At 38.1% G+C, this 11,720-nt stretch overlaps 1 protein-coding gene across 1 annotated transcript; it reads right to left on the bottom strand.

Moving 5' to 3' along the window:
- Window positions 1–521: 521 nt before the first annotated feature.
- Window positions 522–11,089, bottom strand: LOC307157713 (scavenger receptor cysteine-rich type 1 protein M130-like; the record flags this gene model as incomplete). The annotated part of the gene is made up of 17 exons (XM_079869638.1): window positions 522–580; window positions 732–785; window positions 889–948; window positions 1,051–1,119; window positions 1,244–1,300; window positions 1,468–1,527; window positions 2,008–2,091; window positions 2,190–2,399; window positions 2,503–2,817; window positions 3,254–3,550; window positions 3,933–4,250; window positions 4,327–4,650; window positions 6,315–6,629; window positions 6,756–7,082; window positions 7,569–7,760; window positions 8,432–8,483; window positions 11,030–11,089. The coding sequence occupies 17 exons, from the start codon at window positions 11,087–11,089 to the stop codon at window positions 522–524; spliced, it is 2,853 nt and encodes a 950-aa protein (XP_079725764.1).
- Between the last annotated feature and the right edge of the window lie 631 nt (window positions 11,090–11,720).

Below are 11,720 nucleotides of genomic sequence, written 5' to 3'. Positions count from 1 at the left end.
CCCACAAATGTTTTACAGAAAGAGTGATTTATTCGACAAATTGGCTTAGACTATTGAGAATTTGGTTCAGAGAATGGGGTTTAGTGTTTTAGCAATTCAGAAAAACTGTAATACATATATTTATATATATTTGTTTTATTTTTATTGATATAAAACAATAGGCCAAAATCCAATACAACTAAAATGTCATAAAAGCAGTAAGCAAAGTTTCATTACAGAACATTTTTAAATATCATAAAATCTGAGATTTCACACAGAAATATCACTCTTGACTCTTGAATTTTCAGATGTCTTGAACCGAGGCAGTGGGTGTGGCCATTCAGTCATACGGCCCCTCCCCCTTTGGTTGACTCCTCCCCCACATCATCATAATCTGTTATTAAAAACAAAATCTTAAATTATTAAAATTTTCTTAACATTATTCTTAAATGCAAAAGTTAAATGTCAGTCTATAAACATGGAAAAATATAATAACAATAATATTAGAATATACAGAGAACAGAAATGTTACAATAACTTACCTAACAGGTTTCATCTTCAGTGACACTCATCACATCATCATACTCCTCCTGAACTCCCTCTGATCAACATTAATGACATGGAAATGTCACACTAGTTCATAAAACACTTTATCTCATTTAATGGATAATTTTCCCTTACTTTGATTACACAGAAATCGTGTAATACTCATGCAAACTTATATGTAAAGGGTGATATGTAGTGCAACTCACCTTGAGCGCTCTGTCTAATAATGATGACATCATCATAATTCTCTGGTGCATCCACTACGCATGAACATAGAACCCAAAATATATAACTTTAAGACTTTCAGTAACAAGCTTGATTAGATGAATATTGTGTAAAATATTGTTAAAATAGTAAAAACACCTTTTTTAATAGAGTTCTGTCCATTGGTGATGACATCATCATAGCTCTCAGGTGTGTCTTCTACAAAGTTAACAATATTACATTTAAAACACTCTTTTCTTCACAATACTTTAATATTGTTATTTAAAACTATATAGAATAACAGAACGACACCTGACTCACGATCTGGCTTCAGTCCATCAGTGATGACATCATCATAGTATCCCGGTGTGATTTCCTTCATCATCTCTTCTGCATCAACACAGAATATGTTTGGATACAAAAGCCAAAATATGTCCTTGTTGCAGGTCATGAGACCATTAAGTTATTAATCATCTGATAATAAATCATGTGATCAAATAAAAAGGTCACTGACCTTTCAGGCCACTGTCGTTGGTGACATCATCATAATATACAGTCTTGACATCTTTTGCTAAAAAGGAGAACAGAATGTTAATATATAAATAATCAGCAGTGTTTAAAATGTATTGAGTCATTAGTCAAATGTTTAATAGAATTTGTTAATTACATTTATTTATTTAGGTTGAATTCAATGAAAAGTATTTTGAGTGGAATGAATATGCGCTTCTGCTGTCTAACCTGAGAGAAGCTCATCAGCATCTTCATACCCAGAATGCAGTTCTTCAGAGACGAGACTCCCTGTTAAAGGAGAGAAAAACAGTCAGGAACATGTTCATCATCACAAACAGACTGAATCCTCATTTCCATTGGATCAAAAAAACATTAGAGGCAGAAATCCCAAGTTTTTTTTTCTGTTTGTTTTCTGTTAGGCCTATTAGCAAACACACATATATCCTCACATGAACCCATTCCTCACTGCCTTCCAGAAATACACACACAAGAGACAAATTCAGACACGCACACACACATACACACACACACACACACACGTACAAACATGAATCGCTCCTTATTACCCTCTAAAAATACACACAGGAAGAGACACACACACACACACACACACATACATATACATGCACCTGCAGCTCTGTGGTTTACTGTGAGGAATTCTTTGGTTTGAATCAGGAGGTTTAACAGGACTAATAATTGATGAACATCAAGTGTCTGACAGACTCTCTTAATAATAATATTAAATAAGATTCACGGCTCATGTCTCACCTCTCTGAGTGAAGTGATTGTGTCTGTGATGAATCTCCTCATAAACGGCCTCAGTCGTCGTCCTGTGTCTCCTCTTAGAGAGAGCTGTGAGTGTAGACAGACAAACCTGCTGTCAGTTCACAACACATGACTGATCACACACTGAATAACACACAATATGACAGTCTCTGGATCTCTCCTACCTCTCCTCATCACTCTGTTCTGCTGAATCAGTATAAGCAGTGGCACTAAGAGCAGTAAGAGCAAAACTCCCAGTACAACCACAAGCACAGAGAGAGACACTGGAGTAGTTTGTGGAGGAGTGACTGATGTTGAGCGCACTGTCTGAGAAACTGGAGGAGAAGCTGATGTTGTTGTGGCAGGAGTAGTGGACACTGACAAATCTGGCAAATCTATCAAAACAGACACAGACAGATTAAAAATCATGCAAATACACAGATAGTAGCACTAAAATGATGTGAAAATCACTATTATCGGTCAGTGTTTTGCTCTGACTTGCACAGGTGAGTCCAGCGTGCTCTTTGTGGGAGCAGTCAGTGTGGTTCTTCAGAGAGAGAGGACAGTCCCACAGGTGAATCTCATTCCCTCTGCACTCGACTCTGTTCAGCCACACAACACCTTCACCAGCACCAAAGACTGAATTCCCATCAGCCCTCAGTGCTGCTCCACAACCCAGCTGCCTGCAGACCACCTGAGCATCGCTGATGTCCCACAGATCAGCACAGACTGAACCCCACACAGCGTTATGATACACCTCCAGCCTCCCAGAGCACCGGCCCAAACCTCTATTCAGTCTGAGAGGAACATGATCTAAATCACACACAGAAACATCACTGACCAGCTTCAGGACAACATTTACAACAAAACACAGAAACTCACATCACTGACCAGAAATACATTTACAATGCATTTTATGACTATTTAAAGTTGTGACAAATTATGAATGTGGAATGTGGATTCAGTGTACAAGTGCTCAGATATTAATAATTCAAGATACTGTGAATAAAGAAAATGCATCCTTACTTGAACACTGTCTCTGGTGAGGAGATTCTGAGGTAGAACATGTCAGACGACTCCGAGGAGATTCACGAGTCTGCTCCTCTAAAATTAAAATGTTAAAATTTAATTAAATGCTGAATAGAAAAATTATTAATAAACATTATTAATTTATTATTTTACTTATTATTTTATTATTAACAAACATGATGTTTTCCACCTATCTTAAATCAGTTAAATATCATCTTACCAAAGCAGGTGATCTTGGCCACTTCATTATCACAGTCATTCTGTCCCCAGGGTGAAGATGGACACTGCCATAGAGTGGAGTCATGACGTCGACATTTAAGTTTATCAAGCCAATTATGAGACTTCAGTCCCTCTGAATAATCGGGTTCACTGCCAGATCTTCCACAGTTCAGCTCTTGACAGATCAGACTCGCTGTGTCTCTGTCCATCTTGTTGTAACATATATTTCCCCAGGATCCATTGTAGAAAACCTCCACATTCCCTTCACAGCCCTCAGTTAACCTGATCTCTTTAAACTCTAGATGGAAAAGGATGTGCCTTAAAAATATTGGAGTTTAAGTTGTGCTAAACCTAAAATATCACCAAAATAACTGGTTAATACAAGGCTAATGCATGCTGGGTAGCATCTGAAAAAGATACTTAATTATATTTTTATAATATACTATGAAACTTATTTACGACTTGATTCTGCTTGGTCAATAAAAAAATATTTAAAAAGTAGCGGCATCCATGGCAGTGCTGTCTATCAGACCATCATACAGTAAGATGGACTTTGTTGTCAAATATGATCCATCCGCTCCTAATTAACCTGGTGTTTATTTAGCAAAAATTACCACCTTATCCCTTTAAATATTTGAAATGATATATTTAAAAATGAATCACATTACTTTACTGTTTACCTGAGCACACGACTCCTACATCCTCCTTGTGTTGACAGTCATGTTTCCCCCAGCCTGGAGAAGAGCAGTTCCACAGGGACGTCTCATTCCCCTCACACTCCACCTCATCCAGCCATATGGGTCCAGAACCAGGACCAAACCAGGCTGGTACCTGCTGGTTACTGAGGGCCACTCCACACTGCAGCTGTCTGCACACCACATGGGCATCTTTAATATCCCAGGAGTCATCACACACTGTCCCCCATGAGCCGCTGTGAAAAACCTCCAGCCTCCCTGCACAGTCTCCCCCAGAACCCACCAGCCTGATGGACCCGCGACCTGATATTCAGAGAGAGAAAAACACATTATTGATCACTAACAACTGAAGAATCTGCCCAGATGTTGTTGTTCTCACCAAGGCAGGTGATTGACAGCTGTTGTGTGGAGCTGCAGTTGAGAGTTTGTGGAGAGCTGCAGTTCCCCAGATGAGCTTCACTCCCAGAGCACTGGAAGCCCGTCACACACTCTTGACTGTGTTCAGGACTGGATGAAGAGGAGCCGGAGAAGTTCAGCACAGAGCCACAGCCCAGCTGTCTGCAGACCACAGAGGATTCAGTGAGACTCCAGGAGTCCAGCAGAACTCTCCTCCAGACCTGATGGATGGAAACTTCCAGCTCCCCCTCACACTGTCTCTCTCCAGACAACCGCACCAGACCGTCATGAACAGCCAGAGAGGAACCTGAGTGAAAAATGTGGCATTTTATTAAAGGGGTGGTTGATTATGATTACACTTTTCTAACTTTAGTTTAGAAACTAAGTGCTGTTTGATCATAAACAACATCTGCAAACATTGACACAATGACATTCAAAGTTCAAAACAAAGGGAGATATTTTCTTTTAAAGAAATGGCTTTTTCCCAACTTAGTGACATCACTAACCCTAAAATTTACATAAACCCCGCCCCCCGGAACACATTTTATAGATGATCAAGACAGAATATGCTGGTCAATGACTAGAAGATAACTACACAGAAGCTACATCAATTCATCAAATAACCATTCAGAAATGTTGTCTACATGTTGTCACTTCTTCTTGAGTCTCTCCATCATTGTCTGACTCCGGTTTGAACATAAAAGGCTTCGTTTTTGCGAACCCTCAAAAAGTGACAATTTTAAAGGAGCTGTATGTAAGAAATCTATTTCAATTAATCATAAAATGGCCCTGATGTGTCACTAGACATTAAGAAATCATGTTAATTTCAAATACTTATATCACAACAGTAGTATGGCTAGGATATTGTCATTTAAAAAGTGGACTTGCAGCCCTCAACTGATGTTGATGTTGTCATCTTGTGTTTTGGCCTGACGCGCCTCCCTCCACCTATCCACCAATCACGAAGTCAGTGTTTCGGGATCCGGGTTGCCAGCTTTGCTCTAACCTACCCTAAGTCGGATAAAAATGTCTAATGTTACTAAATCAAAAAGACCTCGTTATAATTCAGAAATTCGTTGTGACAAAGTCCGAAATAAAACCAGAATTTGTATTGGAGATGCTTTTGAAAGATGGAGACGGCTGAAAACGGAGAAGAATTTGAACACAGACGCCAACGTAACGTTAGCTAATTTTCTCCTGGACAGGTAAGATTCATCTAAGTTAACTTATGCTTGGCTAACTTGTACTTGATGTCAATGGACATTTCATATATTCATGACAGTCGAACAAAGTTATGCATGTTCGTGCAAAGTAACTAACGTTAGCTCACATGGACGTATGCTAACATTAGCAATGCATTATAGGAGCCCGTTTCTCTGTTATTATGCTGAGATGCTGAGGAAAACATTAGCACGCCCATTATATGAAAATTTGAAACGTAATTGAGACAGAAGCCTAACTTTACCTCAGAAAAAATTATTCGACATTCGTTCTTCACGTATATCGTGGACTAAGTTACACATGCTGCAAGTTGACCGGTATTTCACATCACATATTTTAGCGTGTTATGGACGTGGGCTGCAGGGTAAGTAAAAGCTGGCCACTTTCACTTAGCTGCTATAGCATCAGCTAAATGAATAGCTGTATCTTTGATATTGGTTACACATAGTGACATAGGCTTGTGCTTGTACTTACTTTAATGACAGACGTTACAAGTTAGACTTACAGCTACCGTTCTGTCTGTCACATACGAGCATACATCTTTACGATTATATTTAACTAAGGACAATTAGTACATTTTTTAAATGCATAATTACTTATCAAAATATCTCTCATGAAGCATAAACATAATTAACAGAAAAAAACTTACTGTGTACGTCTCGTCGGAAGCTAATTGAACAGAAATTTGTCATATAATTTGACAAATTATATTTATTATAATATAATAATATAATATAATAATTATATCTAAATTTGTCATTTTTCCAACATCTCGTCCATGAGAACATTCAGCTCGACTCCATGAAGAGACGGAACATTCTGAGAGTTTTGTTTCATTCCCGTCACAATCAAACATATCAGCCCAGATTTCACCACTTCCCTCTCCAAACCAGTCTGATCCCACAACAGATACAGCAATCCCACAATTCAGCTGTCTACAGAGGACACTGGCAGCTCTCATATCCCAGCATGCATCACACACTGTGCCCCATTTACTGAAGTACTGACGCTCAACTCGACCAGAACAGACGTCAGGACCGTTGACCAGTCTGAGATCAGTGTAACCTGGACAAAGAACAGAGATCTTACTGAAATTGATCAAACCAAGAAGAAACTGATCAAATAATTAGATTTAGTATTTAATAATTAGATTCTTCTATACAGTAGAAAGGCTGAACATTGATATTTTACCAGAACATATCAGTCCCACGTTGTGTTTATGGGTGCAATTTATATTATGTGAGGTTGATGATGGACAGCGTCGAATCTGAGACTCATTTCCTCTGCACTGAATCTCTTGTGTCCACATCTGAGCGTCTCCTTTTCCAAAAGCATGTTCTCCCAGCACCTGTACAGGAGCCCCACAGTCCAGCTCTCTACACACAACCTCTGCATCCTGCTGGTCAAAGGCAGCGTCACACACTGTGTGCCAGGTGTTCCCACGAAGGACCTCTAGTCTCCCAGAGCACAGGTGAGGTCCATCAACAAGTCTTGTAAACCGTCCATAGTTTATGGTTTCTGATTATATTGAGAGAGTGCACAGCACAGAAGAACACTTTAATTGGATGTGTTATGTCCTGAAGAGACATCTGGCACTATCATTTTTATACAGACATAAAGCAACAGCAAGTCACTGTCCTTTAATTAAATATTTTTAGAATGGATGAAAATTAATTAATTCTTTAGAGAATAACACATGTTTATTATTCAACAAATTGTTTATGAATTGCTCTGAAAACAAATTAAAACAAAAAATTGTACAGCGTAATGTATACATGTTGTTAACAAATGATTAGGATATATAGAAAAGTTGAGTATTGGTGCATGTTGAACCATGATCAGTGATGTATTAACAGAGTGATGTATGGAGCCGCTCACCTGAGCATCTGACTCCAGCATCATGTTGATGACTACAGCCAGTATTAACACCCCAACTTCTTGATCTACAGTTCTTCAGTGTTGACTCTGATCCACTACAGGCCACAGCATCCATCCAGATTTTACCTGATCCTTTTCCAAAGTAAGCATTAACCACAACCTGTACAGCCTCTCCACATCCTATCTCTCTACACACCACTGCAGCATCAGGCATACCCCAGCCAATATGACACACTGTTCCCCACTGACCATCATGATGAACCTCCACTCTACCAGCACAGCGACTGTTACCACCAACTAACCTCACAGTCTCGAAATCTGTATATGAAAGAGAGAAAGGGACTGAATCATGCAAAGTCAAGAAGCATAAGATGTAAAAAGTAAAGCTGGGCATGAGTGTATAACAAATTGGATTCCTGTAAAATCTCAAATAATTTATAAAATGTAATTGATAATTAATGATCTAGTGTCAAGAATTAGTTTCTAGATATTACAAAGTCTTCTATTCAGTTTGTAGTGGTATAATGCCATCATAAACAAAACGCTTATTTAAAAAGGTAAAATTTTACATCTTTACAGTCTATTTTGCACTTACCAGATGTGGTTATAGTGACTATAGAGGAGAGTAAAACGAGTGTCAGAAATCCCTCCATCTTCTTCTGCTCGTCACACTGTTTGTTTGACTCTGTTTCTCCTCTGCTCCCTCAAACACACTGAAGAAACTGGCTCCTGTCAGTCCCCTAAAGAGAGAGAGAGACTCTCACAGCTGCCAATGACACTCACTGTTACCTTATTAGACACAACAGAGGAAATCATCAAACACAATCACTGACAAATCACACAGCAGCATTTTTATTTTCTCCATATATATCAATAAAGTGTGAGCGCTGATGAGCGGGACTCCTCCTCCAGTGTGAAGAGACACTTCACTGAGGACAGACTCGTGTCAGTCATATTTCAGCGTGGAGAGAAAGTCACACTAAACTTACAGGAGATTGATAGAGAAACACTGCAGGTTATATTCAGCATCAAATCCTGTATCTACACACACAACATACAAGACTGATGACTGACTGCTCACTTACTGAAGCTTCATTTCGCACACAAAAATAGTTTTGCTGTAAATATATGTTTTAATAAGTTTCTTTTTGTGCATAATATTAAGTGTATTTTACTATGAACTGACCAAGAGCACAATAAACTATGTTAATAATATATAACATGAACTGGACTGGTTTGTGTACAACAAACAGAGGCTATTCAAACAATATTTGTAAATAAACATTGGGTTCTGTTCCAAAGTTATTTCTTTGGCATCATATTATGCATTTGTAGCTGTTATGTGTGTAGTGTTTGATACTGTAATGCTTGATTCATCCACCAGATGGCGACACAGAACTCGTCATTGTGAAGAGGAGCAGACAGGAGTCTTGATCTTGTGGACAAATTGACAGACATTTTGACAGAAATTGATCATTACTCTTTTTACAGCTACTAATATTTTTATTATTAAACATAGAGATTATTTTACTGCACATGTATTTGAGTGATATTTGTATTTTCTTTAGGCTATTATAATAACCATTAACATATAATTATAAAGCTAATTATATATATATATATATATATAGTTGACTTCCTTTTGAAGTGTTTTACCTTCCCCAGGATCAGTGGTTCTTAACCAGGGGGTCAGGGCCCACTATAGGGGTCCTCAGCAAACTTCCATAGGGGTCCACGGGATGATTTAAAATATTACAATTAACATTTTATTATTATTCACAATATAATTGATATTAATAATATTATTAATGTGAATTATTTTCATTAAATGCTTGTTTTTATTTTACATTAGAGAAGTATGATTGCAATGGTAATATATTTATTGATTTGTTTGAATTTATAGTTCAAACAATTATAAAATTAATTGTGAATAATAATCATCATTATTATTGTTGTTGTTATTGCAGTTATATTGAATGAGTGAGAAAATGGGGGGTTTCCTTATCAAATGCCTGAATCATAATCCATTTTCCTCATGTTCATCTATATATGATCTTAATAAGTTGAAGGTGCAGTGAATTGTTAAATATGGGTTGTTCTGTTTAATAGTGATGTTCTGAACTGGTAAGAGGTTCAGTCACAGTCCTGTTGAATAATTTTTTGCCAATTGAGTACATCATTTCTCACAAGCCTCTGAAAGATTGGCCAGTAATATCACTTTGAATTACAAATAATATAGCAAATGAATTTGGCAAATGCAAAGAAAAAGCACACAGATGAAGTTAATAAGAAACATGAAAGCAAAGCATATTCTCTTTCAGTTTAAATGTAGAAAATCGGCTAAATGTAATTGATCTGGTACATTTCAAAACTAAGTGTAACAAAGTATTGATGGATTGCAACTAAAACGTAATAATATGCAGCAATTAAACTCTGCTCATATAAAAGCTGCATATAAAACAATGTGAACAACTCCTCCCTGTTTTCTTGGCTCCTCCCCCAAAAATCATAGTCTGTTGTTAAAAAACAAGAAAATATGAATGTATCAATTTATGTTTATAAAGTAACACATAAGCTCAGCTCTGCTTTGGTTACCGGGAAAACCAATATTATATTTCTTCTGTTCCATAAGCAGCACCTTCTGACAGAGAGTGGATTTACATTTTCATTCAGTCTGTCTGCGTTTTTTGTTTGTGAAACTCAGATCAAAATTTAACCATTCATAGAAAAAAAAATCTAAACAACTCTGATAATAAGGTATGTAGAACTATTCACTGATCTCATAAAAAACCTATAATAATTTTGACTCATCCCGTGTCTATGTGGTGTTATATTTTATTTTATTTTTATTGTTTGCCCACAGTTGAAAACTAATATTAACAGTATCATAATAAAGTTCTCTTCATGTTACAGGGTGTACAAAACCTAAAAATAATAATAATAAAACAACGACAACCACAGATAAACAATGTCATTAATTTAGAGCATCCTTTAAATAGGAAATCAAAGGAAATTAGCAGAGATTAAAAGCGTCTGATATGCATGTTAACAGAGTTCCTTTATATATTCCTAAAGGGGAGATCATATCAACCAGAATTTTAGATTTTGTCGTAGGTGAGATTTTTAAGTGGTAACCATGTAGCGATCTGTGATGTCCACATTTTAAGGGATGGAGCCTGTGATGCAGACCAAAGTAACTAAATGCATTTTTTTAGCTGAGTATACCAGGACAACAAATAGCTGTATTGCATCTTTTTTAAACAGTGTTCACATTAAGATTCAATAAATACAAAGCTGGGGTATCTGTTGTGTTGTTAACCAGTTCTTCATTGTTATCTGTTGTAGTAATACTGTTGTAAAGTGATGCTTGTGCGCATGCTCCTGAGTGTGCCGGATTCTGTGACTGTTGAAAAGTAAACAAGAAAAAGTTGCGTTCTCTCAAAGCACTGTGTGTGTGTGTATTTTCCTAGACATAACATTTGGCGACGAGGATGGCTTTATCTTTGCCTCCACCTGAGCCATTTCTGCCCCACGCTGGTGAACCTGTCGTGCCGTGGGAGCGCTGGTATGTGTCATTTCGGACGTACCTGGTTGCCGCGGGCTTGGATGATGTCTCGGATGAGAGAAAACGCGCGCTTCTCCTCCATTGTCTCGGAGTAGAGGGATTACGGATCTTCCAGTCACTCGGCACCGCAGATACATACTCTGCCGCTGTTGCGCGATTAAAGGGACATTTTCAAAAGACTCATAGCGTGCTGCTAAAACGCTTAAACTTCAGACAAAGATGCCAACGATCGGGTGAGTCAGCCAGTCAGTTTATCGCTGATTTAAGAAGTCTCGCTGAGCCGTGCAAATTCGGTGATCTCCGTGATGAATTAATTAGAGACCAACTTATTGAAAAAACAAGCAGTGCACGAGTCAGAGAGAGACTGTTAATGGAGGATGACGAACTTACACTGGATAAGGCTCTCACTCTAGCACTCCAAATTGAAGAAGCTACTCAGTGTGCAGCTAAAATAGCAGAGAATAATGCAGCTAAAACTAATGTTACCACTGTACTCGCAAATGCAGTCACTGATGAGGAGCTCCAGCCTGCAGGTGCAATCATCCAGCAAACGCAGCCTCAATCAAGTCAACAAAGACGGAGGTGTGGCAACTGTGGCTCCATTCGTCATGCCAACAGGTCACCAGACTGCCCAGCTATCGGCCAAAAGTGTAGGCATTGCGGTAAGCTCAACCATTTTGCAAGGTGGTGCAGATCAAAGTCCAACTCAGGCT

Source organism: Squalius cephalus (assembly GCF_949319135.1).
Source record: "Squalius cephalus genome assembly, chromosome: 4".
Classification (NCBI taxonomy): Eukaryota; Metazoa; Chordata; class Actinopteri; order Cypriniformes; family Leuciscidae; genus Squalius; species Squalius cephalus.
This window is presented reverse-complemented; position numbering and strand designations above follow the sequence as displayed.